The sequence below is a fragment of the Sminthopsis crassicaudata genome, chromosome 1 (assembly GCF_048593235.1).
Source record: "Sminthopsis crassicaudata isolate SCR6 chromosome 1, ASM4859323v1, whole genome shotgun sequence".
Lineage (NCBI taxonomy): Eukaryota > Metazoa > Chordata > Mammalia > Dasyuromorphia > Dasyuridae > Sminthopsis > Sminthopsis crassicaudata.
The window spans coordinates 19,230,786-19,256,258 of record NC_133617.1 but is presented as its reverse complement, the minus strand read 5'-3'; the positions used below and the strand labels follow the sequence as shown (position 1 = coordinate 19,256,258).

Genomic DNA, 25,473 nt, shown 5'->3' with positions numbered 1-25,473 from the left:
CTCAGCATTTTGCGTCCGCTCCTTCTGACCTGGCACCCTCATTTCAGATTAGTGGGAAGGGCCCAAGAAGGACACAGGGACTCGAGCTGGGATTCATCAGGGAACTCCAGAAGGAGGAAAGTCCCTTCATTAAATAGATCACGGCACTTGCTCTGGAAAGTGAGAGCAGAGCCGCTTGGGGCATGGAAGGCAGGCCAGGCTCACAAAGGGTGGGACTGGCAAAGGCCCACTGCCCTGTAATTAAAAGTCACAATCCTAGCTTGGATTTATAAAGTGCCTTTTTCTTTTTAATTTTAATTTTTTTTTGAGATAACTGAGTTAAAGTGACTTGCCCAGGGTCACACAGCTAGCAAGTGTGAAGTGTCTGAGGCAGGATTTGAACTCAGGTCCTCTTGACTTCAGGGCTGGTGCTCTACCCACTGTGCCATCTAGCTGCCCCTATAAAGTGCTTTAATATGCTTCTGAGCCATGTGAGAACCCCAGGAAGAAGGTACAACCCTTACAACTTGACATTGGCCTGATGGGAGTGTAACTTCTTAGGGCAGAGACCCCCCCCCCCCGCAGGCATTTTTAGCTTCCTGGCTGCAGCACAGAGGCTGACTTGAATGAGACCCTTCGCTGTGGAGCTTTCTCCTCCTGGGCTCATGCCCCGGAACAGCCCACGCTCTTCAAAGTGCCTGGCACACAGTAGGTGCTAAATTAATGTTGACCAATCAGGGGACGAGCCTGGATCCTCCCCCCCCCACTCACTTGGCTTTGTTTATGAAATGATAGGCCTCGTTCCAATGGGCGAGGAGGTCTGTGGTTTCCTCATCATACACCCTGATGTTGTGGTAGGCGAAGAGGCCCGGGAAGAAGTTATCTATTTCTCTGGTGACATTCAAGATGTAGTCAACGCTGGGATGGTAAAGAGCAAGAGACGAGAGGGTGAGAACGGGGCCGGAATGCACTCTCTCCCCCCAGCAAAGGCCTCTCCCCCACTCCCATCCCAACCGAACCCCGGCTACAGGGAGAAAGGAAGGACCCGGGGGCTCCACGTCTGGGCCCAAGCTCCAGTGGGATGAAGCAACTCATTCTCTCTGGGTTTCAGCTTCTGACACCAAAGTTGGGGTATGGACTAGAAGGTCTTAAAGGTTCCCTCCAGCACCAATGTTCTATACCTAGTTCTAAGGCCCCCTTCAGGTCTTTCATATCCTGTCCCCTCCCAGCCCTCACGTCCCCTGTTCTAAGCCCCCTCCCAGCCCTCACGTCCCCTGTTCTAAGCCCCCTCCCAGCTCTGACATCCCCTGTTCTAATCACCCTCCCAGCCCTGACATCCCCTGTTCTAAGCCCCCTCCCAGCCCTGACATCCCCTGTTCTAAGCCCCCTCCCAGCTCTGACATTCCCTGTTCTAAGGCCCCTCCCAGCTCTGACCTCCCCTGTTCTAAGCCCCCTCCCAGCTCTGACACCCTCTGTTCTAAGCCCCCTCCCAGCTCTGACACCCCCTGTTCTAAGCTCCCTCCCAGCTCTGACATCCCCTGTTCTAAGCTCCCTCCCAGCTCTGACACCCTCTGTTCTAAGCTCCCTCCCAGCTCTGACACCCCCTGTTCTAAGCTCCCTCCCAGCTCTGACATCCCCTGTTCTAAGCTCCCTCCCAGCTCTGACATCCCCTGTTCTAAGCTCCCTCCCAGCTCTGACATCCCCTGTTCTAAGCCCCCTCCCAGCCCTGACACCCTCTGTTCTAAGCCCCCTCCCAGCTCTGACATCCCCTGTTCTAAGCTCCCTCCCAGCTCTGACACCCCCTGTTCTAAGCCCCCTCCCAGCTCTGACACCCCCTGTTCTAAGCTCCCTCCCAGCTCTGACACCCCCTGTTCTAAGCCCCCTCCCAGCTCTGACACCCTCTGTTCTAAGCCCCCTCCCAGCTCTGACATCCCCTGTTCTAAGCCCCCTCCCAGCTCTGACACCCCCTGTTCTAAGCTCCCTCCCAGCTCTGACACCCCCTGTTCTAAGGCCCCTCCCAGCTCTGACACCCTCTGTTCTAAGCCCCCTCCCAGCTCTGACATCCCCTGTTCTAAGCCCCCTCCCAGCTCTGACACCCCCTGTTCTAAGCTCCCTCCCAGCTCTGACATCCCCTGTTCTAAGCCCCCTCCCAGCTCTGACACCCCCTGTTCTAAGCTCCCTCCCAGCTCTGACATCCCCTGTTCTAAGGCCCCTCCCAGCTCTGACACCCTCTGTTCTAAGCTCCCTCCCAGCTCTGACATCCCCTGTTCTAAGCTCCCTCCCAGCTCTGACATCCCCTGTTCTAAGCCCCCTCCCAGCCCTGACACCCCCTGTTCTAAGCCCCTCCCAGACCTGGTATTCCATGATTCTACCCACCCAAACACTCTAGAACAAAACCCACTTAAAATGTTTGTTTTTAAAAGTCTGCCTGTTCCTTGGGCGTGTTTATTCTCATCAATCCTGCAATTCTCCCTCAGCTGATATCTCTCCTTTCAGGGGCTCTGTAGATCCGGAGCAATTAGAGAGCAAGAAAGGGAAAGGGCCTTAACTCAGATTTCCCGGGAGTGGAGACACCCAGAGGCCTGGGCCTCCAATCCTGGCCCTGTGGCCGACACGGGGGATGCCCTTCAGCCAGTGACTTCACCTTCCCGGGACCCCATCTAGCCGCACCTGTAAAAACTGGCTAACGTCTCTTCCCTTTCCTCCTGCCCAGAATTCCTGGGAGGTTCCAGTGAGTTAATGTCTAAAACCCCGTCAGGTGCGGCAGAAACGTAAGCTGTTATTACCGTAAGAGAGCACCTTCCGGGCCTGGGGGCCCAAACCCACGGCCTATCGGCCTATCGCCACCCTCGCTTTTCAAACAGACTTTCCAGAGAAAGAAAACATCTCCGGTAGCCCCAGAAATGTATTTTAGGATTTGTTTAGTCTTGACTTTTAAATGTGGTCATCCGTGGATGTCACGAGGGCGGACCCGCCGAAAGGGGATCTGGTCTCCCTGAACTGTTTGTTTTTGTTCTTTCCCCCTTTTTAAAAAATAATAGCCATGTTCAGACATCTGTTCCCTGGAATCCAGATCGGAACATTCGTCTCTCATCCTGCTCTGGAGTGAAGGCTTCTGGGCTCCCCACACTGTTCCTGGCAGGCAGGAGGCCAGTATTTATTCAGAAAATCCCAGCAACTGTGGGCACACGATGAGACATCTACTTTTTGGACCCAGCTAATGTGGGAATGTGTTTTGTTTGACTACACATATTGGTTACAAGGATTTTATTTTTCTTTCTTAGTTTTTTTTTTTTTTTTTAAATGGTGTGGAGTAGGAAGGAGAATAGATTTTTGTTCACTGAAACAATTTTTTTTTTTTAAAAGAAAAGAATATCTCTAACATTCTCTAAAGCTTGAAAGCTACTGGAATGACTTCTAGTGACAGCAAAGAATTGGAAACAAAGTAGATGTTCATGGACTGGGGAATGAAGAAATAAAGAGTGGCAGGTGAACGGGATGGATTCTTGATACAATCTAAGAAATGATGGATACAGAGAAGCGAACAAAGATCTACGTGAATTGATGCAGAATAGAGTCAAGAAAACAATATGGAAAAAGGACTACAACAGGATGGAAAGAACCACGTACATTTTACATGTTTTTGGATGTAATCGGAAAAAATTAAATGTTATTAAAAAAAAAAAAAAAAGAAAAGGAAAAGAAATAAAATTATAAGGAAAAAAATCAGGAGAGTTATAAAATTATAAAGATCAAATGGGACTAGAATAAAGAGATATGAGAAGATACTTTCACCTCATGCTTTGGCAGAGGGGAGAGTTCCACAAGTGTTGTACATTTTATATGTCATACATACATATTTTCAGACTTTTTCAACGTCTTAGTCAGTTATGTTGATTTTTCTCTTCTTCCTCTCTTTTTTGTTATTTAAAAAAATACTATTTGTTATATGGATTTATTCTCTAGGAGAGGAAGGAGGAGGGATACTGGGAGATGCAAAAAATATTTAAAAATTATTTAAAAAGTAAAAATTTTAAGTTTTAATTTTAATATTTATTTATTTATTTATCCCCCCCCCCCCGAGGCTGGGGTTAAGTGACTTGCCCAGGGTCACACAGCTAGGAAGTGTTAAGTGTCTGGTCGGGTCCTCCTGAATTCAGGGCTAGTGCTCTATCCACTGCGCCACCTAGCTGCCCCCAATATTTATTTTTTATGTATTTATAAAAATATATATATAACATAAATGTGAATATTTATTTACATATATGTTTATAAAATATTTATTTTATGTTTAAATATTTAAAATTAATTTAAATTATTTTAAAAATTATTTAAAAATTTAAAAAATTTTAAAAATTATTAAAAAAAAAAAAAAAAGGAATCAAGTAAATAGTAATCAGAGATTCCTGATTTCTCCCCTGGGCAGCAGTGCTGGCAAACCCAATTGCATTTGGAACTCAATATGACCTCAACTTGAACTCTTCATCTTCCCCCAAAACTAGTCTCTCCATCCAAGTTGGCTCTTTGGGGAGGACGGCGTCCTTTTCTCCATCATGTGTGTCCTTATTTCTGATCTTTGACTCATCTACCCCTTTTTCTCCCACATCCAACCAGCTGCTAAGACATATTGGTTCTACTTTTCTAATTCATAACTATCTTTCACAATGGTACCAGCCTCCTAATTGGTCCCCCTCCTCAAACCACGTCTAAGCCAATCCAGCCTCAAAGAGAGTCTTAGACTATTGGTGGTGGGGGCAAAGCCCAGTTCTATACTTCAGTCCCAAGAAGAAAAGAACATCTCAGCAGCAAAACACTGGCTGGCACATTGGAAAGCGCCTAATAAATGCTTGCCAAGTCACTGATTCCAGACTCAAAGTGACCTTGTTACTCCCTCACTCAAAAGCCTCTGGAGATCCCTATTACCTCTAGGACAAAGTATGAGTTCTACCTGACAGCAGAAGGCCTCAACAATTTGAATTCAGCCTACTGCTCCCGTCTTGTTTCCCTCCTGGGACCCCACTTTTCCAACAATCTTGGGGTACCTGATTTTCTCTAAACCGTCTCAGTCATTTTTACATTCTCCTCCTCTCCAGCTTGTTCAAGACAATGAGGTGAGGTTGATAGAGAACTGGCTTTGGGCCTGGGTGTGAACTGGGCCTCTGACAGGGTCCGTCAGACTGGGAGCTCCCCAATAGCGCAGCCTGATTTGTCTTGGTCTCATATCCCCCATGCTTAGCTCAGTCTCTGGTATACAGTAGGAGCTTAATAAATATTTACTGAGTTGAGATCTTCCCTTTTTAAATCTCCCTGAATTTCTTTTCATCTCCATTACTCCCTGTGTTATAATATCCCTCTTTATGTATCATAAACTATCAGGAGTTAAAAAAAAAAAAAAAAATCACTTGATCCCCTGTGTATAAAATCCGCCAAAGGATTTACAAATTTGCCTCACAGAACTTGAAGGGATCTTATTGTCCATCCAAAAATCAGCCTATAATATGCCCGACAAATGGCCGCCCAGTCGATGCCTGAAGGTGCCCAGTGAGAAAGGGCCCATGAAGCTCTGCCCATGCCCGTCTCGCTCCTGGACGGCTTCATTAGGAAGCCTCGATGGGCCTCTTTAGGACTTTCCCCCTCATTCCTGGATCTCACCTCCTGGGCCAACCAGAGCAATCCTCCTTCTTTTTCCAAGTGGGAGACTTCTAAAAATAACTTCTTTATTTAGATATTACTTAAGATTTGCAAAGCATTTTATAAATATCTTCACCTTATCCTTAAAAAAAAAATTTAAAAAATAATAAAAATAATAAAAAATAAAAAAAAAAGGAGAAAACCTGCGAAGGAGGTCTTGTTATCATCTCCATTTTAGAGATGGGGAAACTGAGGCAGACAGGGAAAGTCACTCAGCTTGTAAACTTCTGAATTTGAATTCAGGTCTTCCTAAGTCCAGTCCAGTGATTTATGAACTATGACATCCAGCCGCTTCTAATATTCCTAGTTCTCCTAACTCCGGCCCTCTCTTCTTCAGACTAAAGATCCACCTGTCTTCCAGCTAATCTTCACAGTGGAACGGGAGCTTCTTGAAGGCAGGGACAGCGCCCATTTGTGTATTTCTATCTCTAGGGCTCAGTACAGAGATTGGCAGAGTGGGTGCTTATGCTAGTTGACAGATTTGTTCATGTGGCACGAACTCTGACCCCTCTGCCATCCTGTTGGATCCCTGTCCTTCCCAGAATTGAATGTGGCCCTCTGGATGTGGTCTGTCTGACCAGGGCCCCTCTCAGCTTCCTGGGGGCCTTCCATGGCACTGAGTGCAAACTCTCATCCTACACCTCCATTCCTGGGCCCTCCTCCTCTCCCAGACGCCGTAAGCAAACCAAAGCTAGCAGAGGTTTGGGAAGGGGAGCCTGGTTCCCCTGCCCAGCTCCTCCCAAGTCGTCTCCCTTCCCTGGCCACCTCTTCCTCTTCTCTAATTGGAAGGAGAGATCCTGGAGGACAGGGCTTGTCTCTCCTTGGCATTTCTGTCCCCAGGGCTTAGCCTGGAGCAAGGCCCAGTGATGGCTGATGCTCGCCCATCCGTGTGTAAAGCAGAGGGCTTGGCCTGGACCACCTTGGAGGGTCCTTCTGGCTCCAAACCTCTGATGCTATGATCCAAGGCACCCAGGCAGAAGAGAGGAGGAGGGGAGGGATTTCCTAGGGTCCTGCCAGCTCTGAGCTTTTAGGATTCTGGGTAGAAAAGTGGTACTGGGAAAGGCTAGTGAGACTAACAGCCCTGACTTTCCCTATTCTAAAACCCCTTTCATCCCAAGTTGTAAGGCTCTTCTAGCCCTGACATCCCCTGTTCTAAGGCTCCTCTCAGTTCTGACATTCTCTAGTCTAAGATTCCTCCCATCCCCTGTTCTAAGCCCCCTCCCAACCCTGACATCCCCTGTTCTAAGCCCCCTCCCCACTCTGACATCCCCTGTTCTAAGCCCCCTACCCGTTCTGAGGTGCTTTGTTCCAAGGCCCCTCCCAGCCCTGACATTCTCTATTCTAAGCCCTCCCTGCTCTGAGACAGCCGTGGCAGTCTCAACAATGGTCTGCGGCACTTGTGTTTCTTTTAAAAAACCATTTCCCCACCAAAAAATGAAAAGGCCGACCATTTGAGTCTCATGAATTATTCAGGGCGTGACATTTTGAAGTGCATTTGTCAGAGCCACTAATTGCTTCTGCCAGCTGCCGGGACCGACGGGCGGAGCGGGACAACAGCCTGTTCCTGGCAGGCTGCTCAGGGCCTTTACTCCTGGGTCTGAAGGTCAATGGCAGCCTTCCCTGGGTTTGGATGAGGAAGGGCCTGATTAAATGAAGCCTCCCTGATAATGGGCCCCGATGTACTCACCCTGAGCCCTGCAGTTCCTCCAGATTGGACGCATTCCACTCAGATCCCTAGGAAGCAAAGAACATACAAAAATCCAACACCGTTCAGCCGGCCAAAGCCTCAGGAAGTGCCTGTGGCCTGGCTCGAGGGGCTCCGCCAGGGAAGGGTTTGGTCAAGGCCTGGGTATTAAGGGGAAGAGTCAAGGAGACGCTGGGGGCTTAGAGGCAGTGATGGCGGAGGAGATTTGGGCTCTGGCTGTAGGAAGGCTCTTTAATCTTTGAGATTCAGTCTTCTCAGTGGTTAAATGAGGCTGAAATAGATGTAATGGCCCTTGAGCCCTCCCAGCTCTGCCATCCCCTGTTCTAAGTTCCCTCCTAGCCCTAACACTCCCTGTTCTAAGGCCCCTCCCAGCTCTGCCATCCCCTGTTCTAAGGTTCTTTCCAGCTCTGCCATCCCCTGTTCTAAGTTCCCTCCTAACTTTGATATCCCCTGTTCTAAGGCCCCTCCCAGCTCTGCCATCCCCTGTTCTAAGGTTCTTTCCAGCTCTGCCATCCCCTGTTCTAAGCTCCCTCCCAGCTTGGACATCCCCTGTTGTCAGGACCCTCTCAACCCCAACAAATTCTAATATTCCTGTTAGGTCTAAAACAAAATCTATTCTGAGTTCTCTTCCATCCCTGAACTGAACTGAGCAACCCTTTCTGTCCTAAGCAAAGGCTTTCTCCATGGGCTAACTGCTGACGAGGTCAATTATCTTCATGGAAACAGAGAATCAAGGGGAGCTCACTCCTTCCTGGCCCTTCTCTCAGCTCCAACATCAGGAGGCCTTCCTGATGGAGCCGCCTTTGGAAAAACACTCCTAAGGGCGGCGAGAGAATTTCTGGGAAGACTTGGAAGAGCATCACTTGGTTCTTGGGTTCCCCGTCCATTCTCAGTAACCATGTGGAACACTTTGAGGTTCCCCTTTGGCCAAAGGGCACATGTGGCCTGGGCTTCCCCACTGGGGGCAGGGGCCTAGCAATGGCAGAGAGGTGTGTATGTATGTACTTACAGCAGACACACAGAGATACACACAGACAGACACACAGATAAGCAAAGAGACACACAGACAAGACATAGAATTACACACAGATACAGACAGACACACAGATATGCAAAGAGATACACACACACACAGACAGACACACACATACTCAGCTCTCTTCCGGGGCTGAGTGGATGTCAGAGATCACAATGTTGAATGATGAGCAAAGGATCCAGAACATGGGGAATGACCTTCAAGCCCCAGCTTTTGCTATCACTTCCCTTACCCACTCGGCGCCTTGGGCTTACCGCCTGTAAAGTCTGGTTTGTGTGGAGGAAGGACAAGGGGAGTGGGGTGGGGAGGATCCAGGTGACCGCCATGAGCCCTCCTGGTTCTCAGTGCAAAGACACCTGGGAGCTAAAAGCTGCAAGGGCCTTTGGAGACACGAGTCAGCAATGGTAGACCGGTTGAGGCAGGCGGTGAAGGAGGTCACAGTCAACTCTCCAACTCTGTGATTTGTTTCACAGAAGAGAAAATCGAAGTGGAGAAAAGAGAAAGGACTCGCTCACGGCCACAAGGCAAGGCATTGGCTGAGCCAGGACAAGTCAGTCTAATTGAACGTTTATTAAATGCCCATAATGGCCAAGCCCCTGTACGGCGCCTAGGATACCAGGACAAGATAAACGATAGCGCCCACCCTCAAGGGGTTAATATATTACTCAAGACATAATGTAAATAGAACATACTTTCCTAGGGCCGTTCTCATGAGAATAGTGCTCACCACACAGCAGGTGTGGTGAAATGTTTTGCTTGTAGTACAAGCATTACTATTTTTATTGTACAAATGGGGAAACTGAGGCTTAGGAAGATGGGGTGATTTCCCTTGGAAGCTCAGAGAATATAAACTAGATCCTCTCAATCCAGTGGCAAATGTATTAGTGACTTTGTTTTTCTACTACTATCATTTCCAGTTAGATCAACCCAAACACCGAACCTGACCTTGCAGGAGTTAAGCCAGCGGTCTGCACGGTGAGCCTGTCTGCTGGCGCATGCGGCGCTCTTTTCCCGTAACCCCCCCACCTCTCTATAGAGAAGACAGAAGCCACGTTATGGGTCTTCTCTAAAGCCAAAGTGGGTCTTTACAAGGACCCAGGGCCTTTTCTCCTTTCCCAAACATCTCCTGTCTCCTGCTTTTTCTGCTAAGCTGCTCTGACCCAGAATTCACTTCACGGAACGGGAAGGGTAGGGGGAAAGAATGGCTCAAATCCTGAAATTCCTTTAGGAGCAATCATGGAAAAAATGATCCAGAGCTCCAGCTCCTGCTACCGGGGTAATGAAAGCAGTGATGGCCACCGCCTTCCTTTAGCCTGGGACACCACCTAGTGGAGGACCTGAAACGGGCTGCCCAACTGGCAAATCATCTGACCTTTCTGGCCTGCTTATTGCACGATTACAAGAGGGTGATGTAGGAGATGATCTTAAAGGCTCCTCTCAGCTCTGGCATTCCCTGTTCTAAGGTTCCTTTCAGCCCTGACAGTCCCTGTTCTAAGACCCCTCCCAGCTTTGATACTCTCTATTCTAAGGCCCCTCCCAGCCTTGACATTCCATGTTCTAAGTTCTCTCTCAGCTCTGACATTCCCTGTTCTAAGGCCCTTTCCAGATCTGACACTCTGTACTAAGGTCTCTTCAGTTCTAACATTCTTTGTGTTCTAAGCTTCCTCCCAGTTCTTGTATTCTAAGGTCACTCCTCGGTCCAATCTCTTTGGGTCTCAATTTCTTCTTCTGTAGACGAGGGGGATGGACTCTAGAGCAGGGAGGTATAACAGGAAGAGTAATCCAGACTGGCGTTCAAATCTTGGTTCGAACAATCAATCCCCTGGCTTCTGGGCAAGTCAGATTTTCTTGTTCTTGTTCTTCTTGTTCTTGTTCTTTTTCTCCACCTCCTCCTCTTCTTCCTTCTCCTCCTCTTTTTTCTTCTTCAGAGGCAATTGAGATTAAGTAACTCCCAGGTCATTCAGTTAGGATATGTTAAGTGTCTGAAGGAGCATTTGAACTCCGATCCTCCTGACTCCAGGGCCAATGCCCTATCTATCTAGTGCATCACCTAGCTGTCCTCAGATCATCTTTTTAAGCCTTAGTTTTTTCATCTGTAAAACAGGGATTAAATACACACTGCACAGTAGTCACAGGATTCAAGAAGAGGAATGTGGTAAATTTAAGGGCATTTGTTCCATTCAATTTAGTATTATTTTATATGTGGAAGTGTTTTATCCCTCCTTAAGGGAGCACATGATTCCTAATGAAAGATGGACTGTTTTTTTTTTTTTTTTTTTTTTTTTTTTGAGGCTGGGGTTAAGTGACCTGCCCAGGGTCACACAGCTAGGAAGTATTAAGTGTCTGAGACCAGATTTGAACTCGGGTCCTCCTGAATTCAAGGCTGGTGCTCTATCCACTGCGCCACCTAGCTGCCCCGACTGTTTTCTTTAAATCTGAATGTCCTGCACCAAAAAATACAGGGTGCAAAACAGTGATCACTTTTTTTTTCCCCCTGAGGCTGGGGTTAAGTGACTTGCCCAGGGTCACACAGCTAGGAAGTGTTAAGTGTCTAAGGCCATATTTGAACTCGGGTCCTCCTGAATTCAAGGCTGGTGCTCTATCCACCTCGCCACCTAGCTGCCCCAATAGTGATCACTTAATGTTTGCTGAAAACTCTCTAGCATTCTAGAGGGCACTCAAAGGAATCCACATATTACTAGGAGTGCAAGAGAACCTGAGGACCAGCTTAAGAGTTACGAGTCACATTTCAAACAAACTTTCCAGGGGATTCTGCCTGATAAAAAAAAAAAAAATTAAAAAAAAAAAAAAAAAAGATTGGTTTCTTAAGTCACTGACTGCTTTAGCCTGCTGTTTTCTTATTGACTTGCCACAAAGGAGCCTCAGGGATTGCCACGTGTTCCTGAAAAAAGACATCACATATAACTTGGGCCTCTTACCAGATAAAGGTGATCAAAGATGAGGGAGGGCTTGTCCATCTGACCCAGGATGAGAAGCATCTCATTGTCAATGAACTCCTTGAACTCCTTCAGGTTGCAGTTCATCTGCTTTTCTAATTCATTGCGTATCTGGGGAGCGGTGAAATGTCAGGAAGAATAATTATTAAGAGACAATTTTCTCCCCCAAAGGAAAAAACCCCACAGTACCAGCCACAATTCATAAAAAGAAAACCATGTCTCCTCTTTCCTCTCAGAGAGGATACAAAATGTCACATATCCTTTCAACAGTCATAAAATTTGGGGTTTGGGTCTAGGCCAGAGATTTTATCAGAGCAGCAAACTCCAAGCAGGGAAATTTCTTCCCCAGAGATGGAATGGCAATGCTTACAATTTAAATGCTTGGATGGATGAGAAGTTATAAATCACTTGACTTGAACCCTGTTTTTTACCTTAAGACAGACCTCGATACACTATAACACATTGTATCTGGCGTTCTTTAATTGTATCTCACTCAAGCTGGAAGTTCAAAAATCACTCATGGGTCTGATCCCACTACCAACATGCATGAAAATGCTGGAGAAGAAGTAGAAGCCTTGGGTTTAAGACTTGGCTTTATTATTTACTAGCTCTGTGATTCTAGGCAAGTAATTTAGCCTCAGTTGTAAAAATGGGAGGGCAGCTAGGTGGGGCAGTGGATAGAGCACCAGCCCTGAAGTCAGGAGGACCTGAGTTCAAATCTAGTTGTAGACTTAACACTTCCTAATTGTGTGACCTTGGGCAAGTCACTTAATCCCAATTGCCTCAGAAAAAAAAAAGATAAAAAAGGAGGGCAGTATTTCTTGTACTGGTAGCTACAGCACGGGCACAATATTAATTAAACCGTGAGAAGTGGTAGAAGGAGCAGACTGTAGCTCTTCAGGCTGTCTTGTCTGATCCGTTTCACAGATGGCCTCAAATTTATGATGACAGAAGGGCTCAGTTTCTCCATCTGTAAAATACGGGTATTTCCACCCGCTTAATGACCCAAAGCATGCTGTCCCAGCATGATTTAAGTCTTTAAATGCATTCTCAAGGCCACAAAGGATTATCCATGGGGAACAAAGGCATGGAATACACTTCAAGTCAAGAGGAGATATTAAAAATGTGGAGGAAATTAAACCCATTTTCACACAGGAAACCAGTTTGGGAAGCTCTGTTATTTTTGGATTCCTACGTGATATATATATTTTTTATTTTCGAGGGAAAATAACACCAGAAGAAAATTTTTCTCAAGGCTTCTTTGTCAAAATAGCTCAATAAGTTCTTTTTCCTCCCTTCTTTCTTTTAAAGCTTGGTCATTTCTTGGCCCTTTTTCCTGGGCAGGATTTCAGAGCTAGGGGCGACCCAGAGGCACCTCTGTCCACAGCAAATCCTCAGAAGAATTCTCATGACAACATCCTTGACAAGTATCAGTCAGGTTTTGTTTGAGGACTGCAGGTGATGAGGGGCTCACTGCCTCCTTCTGGACGCCTCTAATTCTAAGGTAGTTTTGCCTTCTAACAGTTAAATCTACTTTGCAGCCACCACCTGTGAACATAACTTGTTTGGGGCAGAAGGGGAAGTGAGATGGTGCAGTGGTTAGAGTTGGACCTGAGACACTTACTAGCTCTATGATTCTGTTTTCCTCATTTATAAAATGGGCCAGGGGAAAAAAATGACAATTCCCTAAGAAATGGAGTCACAAGAAAAAAAAGGGGCAGCTGGGTGGTGCAGTGGATAGAGCACCAGCCCTGAAGTCAGGAGGAGCCGAGTTCAAATCTGACCTCAGACACTTAACCTTTCCTAGCTGTGTGACCCTGGGCAAGTCACTTAACCCCAATTGCCTCAGGGAAAAAAAATTGAGGGGAGTTCTATTGGACTGCAAATTCAACAAACCTCTGTGCCTCAGTTTACCCATCTGGATTAGATGAGGGGTCCTTAATGCTTCAGATCATAAATCATTCTGGCATCTTGGTGAAAGCTGATCAGTTTCATGTTTTTAAATGCATCCAAAGGATTGCCAAGGAAACCACTTATCAGAATATTTTAAAAACAATTTCACAGATCCCAAGCTTTAGGCTTGAATAAGCTTGAAATTGCACTGAGACTTTTGGGACGTCCCATCTTGTATGTGCAGTAGCTGGACACGTCCTTTGCTGCCTTTTGTATCCCGGGCCCTTAGCTCAGAGCCTGGCCCGCAAGAAATGCTTGGGGAGTGACTAAAATCAAAAAGAGGCAAACTGAGGCTCGAGATCAAGAAGCTTCCCTCCAATCCGAGTCGTCCAAAAGGGGAATGGGCTGCTGGCTGGGAAGGAGGGGCTGGATACCAGAAGAATGACCATGTTCTAGAGGGGCGGTTCCTTTAGGGATGGGTTGGCTGAACTTTGGGGTCCTCCCTACCTCTGGGATTCTGGGTCATGAACTTCTACAAACCTAGCTCTTCTATTTATTAGTGCTGTGATGCCAGACTAGTCAGATCCTCTGTCTGTGCCTCAGTTTGTCCATCTGTAAAATGGAAAGATTACTTTCTGATGAAAGTGCTTTTGTGAATCTGAAAGAGATCCGCGAGCCGTGGGACGCCCATTCTCTTACTTCTTTGGAGGTCACATTTTCCAAGTCCTGACTCATCATGATGCTTCGGAGCTTGGCTTTGATGAGGCGCTCTGTTCTTTCCCCTTCTGTGGGCCTGGGGGGAGAAAGAATATTTAAGAAATCATGAGAAATCTTGGGGGGGGGGAGTCAAATGCAGAAACTAATAGCTGATGAACACTTGGGGGGTCATTTTGTGACCCACCAGGTCAGAGGCATCAGCGCTTCTTAGCAGGAAGGGAGTGGGGCAAAGGTCAGAACTCAGGCTGGGTCTCTGGAAAGTCCCTCAAAGATATTGGGAAAAATCGAGGGGCCCTGAATGAGGAACAAAAAAAAGGGAGTCCCAGTCAAAGATGGCCGCTGGTCACAGGTCAGATCAGGGATGGAATTAGAGAAGAAAAGAGATTCTTCTGGAAAAGCAGATAGAAGTAGCTGAAAGAGCTAAGGCTGAGGGGGTCAGGAGTCAAGGGTGAAGGGGTGAGGAGCTGGGAAAGCACTGGCCTGGGAGTCAGGAGACTTGGATCCTGGACTACTAATATCTGAGTGATTCTGGATCAATCACTGTCCCTTAATTCTTCCCTGTTTACTAGTAGCCTCTGAAGTGAGAGAATAGGTCTAGGTGACCTCTAAAAACTAAAAAACTAACCCTGATATCCCCTGTTCTGAGCTCCCTCCCAGCCCTGACATCCCCTGTTCTAAGTTCCCTCCCAGCCCTGACATCCCCTGTTCTAAGTTCCCTCCCAGCTCTGACATCCCCTGTTCTAAGTTCCTTCCCAACCCTGACATCCCCTGTTCTAAGCCCCATCCCAGCGCTGACATCCCCTGTTCTAAGGCCCGTCCCAGCGCTGACATCCCCTGTTCTAAGCCCCCTCCCAGCCCTGACATCCCCTGTTCTAAGGCCCGTCCCAGCGCTGACATCCCCTGTTCTAAGCCCCCTCCCAGCTCTGACATCCTCTGTTCTAAGCTCCTTCCCAGCTCTGACATCCCCTGTTCTAAGGTCCCTCCCAGCTCTGACATCCCCTGTTCTAAGGCCCCTCCCAGCCCTGACATCCCCTGTTCTAAGGCCCGTCCCAGCGCTGACATCCCCTGTTCTAAGCCCCCTCCCAGCTCTGACATCCTCTGTTCTAAGCTCCCTCCCAGCTCTGACATCCCCTGTTCTAAGCTCCCTCCCAGCTCTGACATCCCCTGTTCTAAGGCCCCTCCCAGCTCTGATATCCCCTGTTCTAAGCCCCCTCCCATCCCTGACATCCTCTGTTCTAAGCTCCCTCCCAGCTCTGACATCCCCTGTTCTAAGCTCCCTCCCAGCTCTGACATCCCCTGTTCTAAGCTCCCTCCCAGCTCTGACATCCCCTGTTCTAAGGCCCCTCCCAGCTCTGACATCCCCTGTTCTAAGGCCCCTCCCAGCCCTGACATCCCCTGTTCTAAGGCCCGTCCCAGCGCTGACATCCCCTGTTCTAAGCCCCCTCCCAGCTCTGACATCCTCTGTTCTAAGCTCCCTCCCAGCTCTGACATCCCCTGTTCTAAGCTCCCTCCCAGCTCTGACATCCCCTGTTCTAAGGCCCCTCCCAGCCCTGACATCCCCTGTTCTAAGGCCCCTCCCAGCTCTGACTTCCCCTGTTCTAAGGCCCGTCCCAGCGCTGACATCCCCTGTTCTAAGCCCCCTCCCAGCTCTGACATCCCCTGTTCTAAGCTCCCTCCCAGCTCTGACATCCCCTGTTCTAAGGCTCCTCCCAGCTCTGACATCCCCTGTTCTAAGGCCCCTCCCAGCTCTGACTTCCCCTGTTCTAAGGCCCGTCCCAGCGCTGACATCCCCTGTTCTAAGCCCCCTCCCAGCTCTGACATCCTCTGTTCTAAGCTCCCTCCCAGCTCTGACATCCCCTGTTCTAAGCTCCCTCCCAGTTCTGACATCCCCTGTTCTAAGGCCCCTCCCAGCTCTGACATCCCCTGTTCTAAGGCCCCTCCAAAGGCTGATAACATTTACAGATTTTTATGGATTTAGTACATTCTAAGATCTTGCCTTCCACGTTCTAACCCCAGAGGAATTCCTTGTCTGGGAGGGAAGGGCCATGGCGGGCACAACCAGGACCCAGCTCGGAATCCATGGCACCTACTTGTCCACGAAGAGGGCTGGGGAGTCCGGCCTGGTGGACTCCAGGTCCTGCATGGCATTCCACTCGTTGATGCAGCTCTGGTCGGAGCCAATGCAGCTCTCATAGTAGGTGGCCCACACCAGGGCCATGCCTCCGGGGAAGTAGTTGTACCTGCGGGCTACCTCACAGGCCTTGTGCAGGATCTGGAGGGCCGACCTGCAGAGAAGAGAAAGGATGATCTCTGGCAGCAGGCAGAGGCTTCTGGGAGCTCAGGGGTTACCGGAGCAGGAAAGGTGGGTGAGGGAAGGAGATTTGGCTTCTTTCAACTTGATTCAGCTCAGGGCAGCTAGTTGGTGCTATAGTGGATACAGCACCAGCTCTGGAGTCAGGAGGACCTGAGTTCAAGTTCTACCTCACTTAACCCTTCCTAGCTGGGGGACCTTGGGCAAGTCACTGAACCCCAATTGCCTCATTAATTTTTTTTAATTCAGCTCAAAAAGAACCATGTTTTTAATAATCAAATATAATATATATAATATAAAAATAATAAAATAAAATAATAAAAGCAGTGTTCTGTGCTGGGCTTTGGGATACCAAGATAAACATGATACTGTCCCTCCCTTTATGGAGCTTTTGTTGTTGTTGTTTTTCAGTCTTATCTAACTCTTCTTAGCCAGGATTTTCCTGGCAAAGTTACTGGAGGGCGTTGCCATGTCCTTCTCCAGCTCATTCTACAGATAAGGAAACTGAGGCAAACAGGGCAAAGTGACTTGCCCAGGATCATACAGCTAGTAAGTGTCTGAGGTAGGATTGGAACTCAAGACTTCTTGACTCTAAGGACATAGACCTATTTTCTGATCTAGGCCATCTTCTTTCTATGTAAAAATGAAGGCACTGGACTAGACAGAACTTAAACATTCATTTCTTGAAATATCACTTAGCAAGGACCTTCCCAGCCCCGACATCCCCTGTTCTAAGCCCCTCCCGGCTCTGACATTTTATGTCCAAAGGCTCTTCCCAGCTCCCTTCTTGTGGGATGCCCATGGGTACCTGGAAAGGAAAGCCTTTGACACGTTCCAGATTGCTGGACCCGCACCCTGGCCATCGATGTTCACCTAGGAGAGCTAAGCCAGCCTTTGGGGCGGTGACGGCAAAGGGTGCTTCTTCCCCAGTTTCTGCCGTTAGCCCGTGACAATGCGCACCGACACTTACCACATGGCCTGGACAGACACCGGCTTGAAGACGTGCATCCGGCCCGCTGTGCTCACACTGAATCCACTGAGAAAAAACAAGGAAAAGAAACTCGCTACACAAGAGGAATAATACTCTCTAAGTCAGGGCTTTGGAAACTTTTCCCACTTGTGATTCTTTTCAGCCAAGAAATTTTTAAGTGATCCTGGATATATGGATTTCTAAAACAGACTAGAAATCAAGCACCGATAATAAATCATAATTTCCCGACTCCCATATTTCGTTATGAGACTCAATATGGGGTTGTGAACCCCAATTTAAGAAGCTGGAGTCTAGATAACATGTCCATTCCAATTCTGACATTGTATGTACTAAGGCCCCTGCCAGCTCTGACATCCCTCATTCCAGCCCTGACATCCCCTGTTCTAAGATCTTTCCAACTCTGACATCCCCTGTTCTAAGATCCTCTCAGCTCTGACATCCCCTATTCTAAGATCCTCAAAGGAGCCATTTTCACCCACTCACCCATCACCATCAAGGTGTATCTTGGTATCACTCCACAGACGGAGGACCATCCCTATGGTGCAGCTCGTGCTGTTGGGAAGAAAAGGCAGACAAGAGATTACAGTGGGATCATATCCTGGTGCCATTCCTGCTCCCCAACCGGTCCCCTATGTTTATATCAGAAAAAGAATAAGACGCCCAATTGTCCCGACAACTCAGGATGGAACCATCACGGGAAAGACCTAGAACTAGACCTAGAACGAGAAGGGACCCCTCTTCACTTTCCATCAGAGGAAACAGACCCAAAGGAGTCCTAAGGTCACAGATTTTGAAGGGAAAAGGTCCTTGGACTTCACCCTTTCATTTCCCAGAAAATAAAACTGAGAGCCAGAGTTAGCGTGACTTAGTGTAAAACACACAGACAGCATATGGCCCAGCTGGGGACTGGCTCTGGATTGGAGTCACTGGGGCTTCTCGGTGCTTCAGTCTCCTCACTTTAGACTCCCAGGTCCTTTCCAGTTCTAGACCTGCCACCCTGCTTTCAACCCCACTTTCCTTCCAAGGCCAGGCTCTCCCTTTGATGTGAGGGGCTATCCCAAGGAAGGAGGCTCAGCCCCAGAAGAAGCGCCAAGAAGTCCACTTCAGGTTGGATGGAAGCTTTCCTAGAGGGACAGGCCACCTTGGTTCATGGTGGGTGCCCCATGTAGTCAGGACGGCCACCTGGGGCACACCTTGTCCAGAGATGGGTTGGACCAAACAGTTCCTTGGTCCCTTTGTGGTCTCTTCCCTTTGCTCTTGGTCAGCCCACCTTACCAACAAGCTGCAAGGAGGGTTATTTGTGCTGGTGGTATCTCTTATTCTCATGTCTTTCTCTAGTCAAAGAAAGCTACCGAGTGAACCCTAATTGGAACCATTGTCTAATTGATCCGAGACTCTGCCCCCCCAAGGGATCCTCCGGAGTTGCCAAAGTGATTTTCCAAAAGCCCTCATCTTGTGATCTCCCTCCCTCACTCGATAAACATAATGGCTCCCTATTACTTCTAGGATCCAATATACACTTTTCTATTTGGGCTTTAAGCCCTATACAACCTGGCTTTTTAAATGACTCCCCTCTACAATTCAGAAGTCACTAGGTGGCGCCATAGTGGATAAAGCACCAGGCTTAGAATCAAGAAGATTGTTTTTCCTGAATTCAAATCTGGCTTTAGATAGTAGCTGTGTCACCCTGTTTGCCTCAGTTTCCTCATCTGTAAAATGAGCTGGAGAAGGAATTGCTCAACCCCTCCAGTATCTCTGCCAAGAAACTCAGAGTCAGACAGGACTGAAAAATATTGAACAAATAACAGTCCAGGAAAACCACCTTTCTGGCTACTCTTTACACACAATAGCTCATCTCCTATTTCTGAGTTGCTACACAGGCAGTGCCCCCTGCCCCGAATGCATTTCCTCTTCCTCTTCTCTTTCTCCAAACCCCAGTTTCCTTCAAAGCTCAGCTCTAACTTTACCTTCTACACAAGAACTTTCTTAACTGGCCACAATTACTAGTCCAGCCAGGCTAAAAATCTCACCTGGTGTGTTTTTTTTTCCCATGTGTATGTTTGTATGTGTAGGTTGACTCCTTGAGAAAATGTAAGCACCCTGGGGCAGGAACTATTTTACTTTTGTCTTTGTTTTTCTGGCAACAGACATGGTGCCTGGTATACAGGAGGAGTTTAATAAATGCTTATTGATTAGGAAAAACTGAGTTAAAGCCAGATGCAGACACTTAGTACCTGTGTGATCCTGGATAAATCAATTTATCCTGAGATTAATGTAATTTCATTTTTAAGATCCTAAATTTAAAGATAGAAAAGTCCTCAGGGGCCAAGTTCAACCCCTTCATTTTACAGGGTTCAGGAGAGATAAATAATATGCTATCCAACAGGGAAAAGTCAGAGACAGGATTTGAACCCAAGTCAGAATTGTCCTGGCTCTAAGGCCCCTTCCAGCTCTACAATCTTCTGTTCTAAGTCCCTTCCCAGCCCTGACATTCCCTCGATCTAAACCACCCCAGCCCTGACATCCCCTGTTCTAAGCCCCCTCCCAACCCTGACATCCCCTGTTCTAAGCTCCCTTCAGCTCTGACATCCCCTGTTCTAAGCTCCCTTCAGCTCTGACATCACTAGTTCTGAGCCCCCTCCCAGCTGTCACATCCCCTGTTCTCAGACTCCTTAGAGTTATAATGGCACAGAGACTATAACCATGGTGCTGGAAGTCAGGAAGGCCTGAATTCAAATCCAACCTCAGACACATACTAGCTCTGTGACCTTCGGTCATTTAACCTGTTTGCCTCAGTTTCCTCGATTATAAAATCAGGATTACAACAGTATCTGTTGTTTATCTGTAAAAAACGCTTAGCCCAGTGCCTGGTACACAGTAGGTGCCATGTCAATGCTTATTTCTTTCCCTTCCCTCCCAGCTCAGATGACTATTCTGTGAGCCATGCTTGTCCTCTGAAACCCCGGGCAGAGGCAGCTCCAGGCCCTGGACTCCCGTTTCAGGAGGTTCTACACCGGGTTAGTGCCACATGGTCCAGCAGCCTGGGCAGGGCCCCTTGGCGCACGGCCTGAGCCCTGCTCAGGAGGCTGGTGCCCTGTTTGGGGCTCTCCTCCCCCTCAGGGAGGCACCGGGCTGGGGACATGGTCCCTAGCTGTGGCAGGGCCCAGGCTACCCGAGTGGCTTTCTGTTGCTATTTTCTTCCTCACTGAGCCTCCTCAGGTGATGATGGAAACTCTTTGGGCATGGAAAAACAAGCCTGGGAGGCTCTGTGGCTATGGCAGGGAGTGGCGCCGACATCTCAGGGGTACCTGGGCACCTTTTAATGGCCTCCCTAGAGAACTGTCTTACAGGAACGCAGAGAAGGTGCCCCTGGGCCAAGAGAGACTGAAATCCGGCTCTCTCAGTGTCCCGGACTCCCAGCTGGGACAGCATTTCAGCCTCAACACTGCCGAGGACCAGGGACCAACGAAGGCCTGGCATTAAGAGCCGAGCCAGAGCGGGTTTAGGACAGGGCCCCACTGCAATCGCCCAGGGGCTGAGTTGGGATTCCGATCCAGTGGGGCCAGAAGGCAGAGGGGCTTCCTGAACAGCATCCCCCAGGTACTGGAGTCGAGATGGGCAGCTAGAGATCAGAGCCCAAACTCCTCATTTACAAAGGAGAAACTGAGGCTGGAGAGAAGCTTCCAAGTCCAGTGATCTTCACGGGAAGACTCCTAGTATCTTACACCCATGGGACCCTCACAACAGCCCCGTGAGAATGTTATTATTATTAATCTTATTTTACAGATGACAAAACTGAGAAGGGATATGTCTAGGTTAGATAGTCAGCAAGTGGCAGGTGAGATTTGAACTCGGGTCTCGTTATTTCAACTTGGGGTGTCCCCACAGCAAGGCAGGAGCCTTAGAATCCATGCCACCCAGTGAGCATCTAGAGGAACTGGGCACAGAGGGGAGAGGAAGCAAGAAGAGACCCAGGGAGGGATTTTTAAATCCCAGTTCTTGTTTTAAAGTTGATTAAATTGAGGCGCCGTGACTTATTAAAAGTAAAAAGGCAGCTTTCGAATCCAGGCCTTCTGACTTTATTGCAGTTTTAAAAGAAATACTTATTAGCTAAAAGGCAGCTTGGGGATGCCATAGTGAACAGAGCACTGGGCCTGGAACATAAAGATACATCTTTCTGAGTTCAAATCCAGCCTCAGATACTTTAATAGCTGGGTGATCCTGGATAAGTCACTTTACTCTGCCTCAGTTTCCTCATCTGTAAAATGAGATGAAAAAGAAAATGGCAAAATATTGTAGTATCTCTGCCAAGAAAACCCATCAAACCTTCCACTTGGTCATAGAGAACTGGGCAGCTAGGTAGTGCAATAATAGAGTGCTGGGCCTGGATGCAGGAAAATTCAGCAAGGCTCAGACACTAATTTCTGTGAAATCCTAGACGAGTCACTTTACCCTGTTTGCCTCAGTTTCCTCATCTGTAAAATGAGCCAGAGAAGAAAATGGCAAACCGCTCCACTGTCTCTGGCGAGAAAATCCCCAATGGGGTCACCAAGAGTCAGACATGACTGGAAATGACTGAATAACAACAAAATGTGAGAGGGCTTAGCTACGTCCTGCCAGGCAGGAGGAAAAAGGGAACAATGGGTGGAAGTTGTGAGATAGATTTAGGCGTGATGTCAGGGAAAATTTTCCTAGCATCCCAAAGGGTCTCCACCGGCTGCCCAAGTGATATCTCTCAGACACGCATCTGACTCTGTCTCTGCCCTGCTCACTCAACTCCTCGGTACTGGAGACTTCCACTTGGCTCCGACTTACCTGTGCACCCTCAAGAGCGAATAATGGTAATGACAATAATAATAACTACGATAATAGCAACAGCTAACACTAACATAGAGCAGTTGGGGAGCACCATAGTGCACGCAGCCCTGGCTCGGAATCGGGAAGACTCATCTTCAGGAGTTCAAATCCAAGCTCAAATAATTATGGGGGAGGGGAGGGGGAGATCATTTTACCCTGTTTGCCTCATCTGTAAAATGAGAAAAAAATAGCAAACCACTCTGATATCTGCCAATAAGAATCAGACCCAATTTAAAAATGACTGAACAACACTAATATTTACAGAGCATTTACTATGTGTCGGGGATTATGCTAAGCACTTTAGAGTTATTATCGCTTCAGCCTGACAATAACCCATCGATGAAGGTCCTCTTATGATTCCCATTTTACAGATGAAGAAACTGAGGCCAAAAGCCCAGGGTCATACAGCTAGTGTCTGAGATTGGATCTGAATTCAGGTTTTCTTCAGCTCTTTCTGGGCACCCCCAGCCGTCTCATTCCACTTCACCTGTCCTAGGGTCCAACCAACCTGACCTTCTTGCCCTCAGATCCCATATTTTCTCCCATCTCTGGATGTGCCCCATGCCAGAAATAAATGTCCTCTTACTTCCGCCGGGCTCGGTGTCAAAGCTCCTATCCCATATATGAGACCTTTCCGGATTGCTCCAATATTGCACTGCTTTTATTTTACTGGGACACGATTTCCTCATATGTAAAAGGGTTGGATTAGATGCACAGAGCTCTAAAGGCAGCTCTTCAAATACAGACTGGGTGGGGCCACTTCTTGGCAGGAAGGGGTGACCCAGGGGAGCCTCTTTTTCAGCTATAGTTCCTTTGGAACGGGAAGCTCAGTAAGCAGGCTCCCTTACGTCCTTCATGCTCCCATGTCAGTCGACTTATCTACAAATTTTGGGGCGTGTTCTGAACCCCTTGACTACTGCCTCTGGACCTCTTTCCAAATGATGGTTTAAATACATAATATATCATGTATAATATATAATATATAATGCACAGAATTGTAAAAGGAAGCCATTTCTATTGAAATGTGTTGTCCAAATATTTAAAAAAATAAACCAAACGTTATGGACTTTCTAGAAGCTATCCAAGGAGTCCTTGGCGGGCCAAGAGTTCCCACTAAAAATACTCAAAATCTTGCTTTTAGCGTTCCTCCCTCGAATCCACCCCCCAAGCCGGCACACCTCTCCTTGCTGGAAAAGTCCACTCCCAGAAGGACGTTCTCTTCTGTGTCCTGTCGCCCGCTGCTGTACACCACCACCATGTACCTGACGCGGTCCGTCCACGCGCTTTCCAGGCGCACCGCCTGCAAGGAAGCAACGATGCGGTCACGTCTTTTGGAGGGGCTCATGATAAGACGCAAACCAACCCAATAAGCATTTACTAAACCAGGAGCGGGAGATCTAAGGATAAAAGGAAAAGAATCCCTGCTCTCTGGGAGTTCACATTTTACAATATACAGCATTCAACTTAACTGCAACTTATTGAATACTGACTGTCTTAGGGGCTGGGGACACTGAGACATGACCAAAGCAATCCCTGCCCTTGAGAAACTCAACCCTACAGGAAGGCATAAAATGAATAAGATCAGTAAGAAAACATGATTTCCTAGGAAAAGTCACTGCTTCTAACCAGGGTTTGAAACATGTTTTTTTAAATATCTATTAACTATGTAATTCTGAGTAAGTCACTTAATGTTCCTAGACTTCAGATTCCCTCATCTGCAAAATGAGAGATTTACAGTATATGAGGTTTGCCTAATACTAGATCTCCCATCCTATAAGTAGAGACTCAATTATTTGAGGAACAGGGAATCACTAACAAAGAGGAGGTGTCATTTTCTTTGGTAAAAGTTTACATAGAATGAGAAAAAAATCATTTATTCATCTATCCAACCACCCATCCATCCAATCACCCAGTTGTCCACCCAACCATCCATCTATCTATTCTATCCATCCATCCATCCATTCACCTATTTATTCATCCATCCATCCATCCTTGTTCACCAAACCATCCATCTATCCATTCTATCCATCCATGCATCCATCCATCCAACCATCTACTTGTCCACCCAACCATCCATCTATCCATTCTATCCATCCACCTATCTATTCATCCATCCATCCATCCATCTATCTATCCATCCAACCATCCACCTATATATCTATCCACCCACCCATCCATCCATCCAATTATCCACTCCCTCACACATTATTAAGTTCTCCAGGATAAGCAAAGTTCCTTGCGAGGCCCTTGGAGAAAATGAAGAAATTTTGCTTTGTTTCTCTCCTTTATTCTTTTCACAGAGTTGTGAACTGGAAATTCTTTTGAGGTTCAAGGAATGAATATTATAAGTGAATATAATTTAAATGATTATAAATGAGTATAATATGAATAATAATATATATATGAATATAATAATAAAACAAATATGATCTAAAAAAAGTAAACAGGGAGTACAGGGTCCTAGAATGCAGACTTGGCTCTGCTATTAACATTTTATCTAAATGTGGACAACTTTATTTTTCCCCTTTTGGGACTCAGTTTGCCCACCCATAAAACAAAAAGACTTGGATTAGAGCAATGTTTCCCAGTATAATTTGAATAGTGAACATTTTTATATTTGAAGTATACTGACAGAAGTAGGGAACAGGGAAAGGGAAAAAACATTTATTGAGTGTGCATTTTGTGCCAGGCCCGGTGCTAAGTATTTAACAAAAATTGTATCATTCAGTTCTCACAAGAGCCCTGGGGGGTAATTGCTATAATTACTACCCCCATTTTACAGATAACAGATGGTAGAGAGAAGTTAAATGAATTGTGCAGGGTCATACAGTTAGTATCTGAGGTGGGATTTGAACTCAGATCTTTCTGACCCCAGGACTAATACTCTATCCAGGGATCTATCTAACAGATCTCAAAAACAAAACAAAACAAAAAAAAAAAAACAGTGATCTTGGTCTTGAAAGTATGAAATAAAGGGGTTAGGGAGGATAGAGACCAAAAAACTACAAACCAATCCCATTTTATAGCATTCCATTAAAGTGACTGCAACCTGATCTATTTAAGCAAGTGACAAAAACTAAGAAATGGATAAAGGAAAAGAAATGACACAATATCATACAAAAGTTTAATGGAAGCAAATTAAAAAAAAAAAAAATCACAAAAAACACCTTAGTCAGCCACCATTGGATCTTTTTTGCCAAGGGGAGAAATATGTCAACAATGCCGAATGGTACAGGTGTAATTTTAAATTTAGTATTTCAGTTAGGAAAATAAGGCTAATGTCTAAATTTCGTCACAAAGCAAAACACCTGCATTCCAAGGAAAACAAATTGGGAA

At 47.0% G+C, this 25,473-nt stretch overlaps 1 protein-coding gene across 5 annotated transcripts in view; it reads right to left on the bottom strand.

Moving 5' to 3' along the window:
• SSH1 (slingshot protein phosphatase 1) overlaps window positions 1-25,473 on the bottom strand; it is a 95,404-nt gene that overhangs the window by 13,960 nt on the left and 55,971 nt on the right. For all 5 annotated transcript variants that reach the window (XR_012487086.1, XM_074295772.1, XM_074295786.1 and 2 more), the window contains 8 exons: window positions 23,316-23,437; window positions 17,764-17,832; window positions 17,260-17,325; window positions 16,069-16,263; window positions 13,961-14,054; window positions 11,351-11,479; window positions 7,358-7,404; window positions 751-897 (listed from right to left, as the gene is read on the bottom strand). Coding sequence is in view for 4 of the 5 variants with exons in the window: in XM_074295772.1 (XP_074151873.1) it covers window positions 751-897; window positions 7,358-7,404; window positions 11,351-11,479; window positions 13,961-14,054; window positions 16,069-16,263; window positions 17,260-17,325; window positions 17,764-17,832; window positions 23,316-23,437 (869 nt within the window). In the remaining variant the exon portion in view is untranslated. The remainder of the gene's footprint in view (window positions 1-750; window positions 898-7,357; window positions 7,405-11,350; window positions 11,480-13,960; window positions 14,055-16,068; window positions 16,264-17,259; window positions 17,326-17,763; window positions 17,833-23,315; window positions 23,438-25,473) is intronic.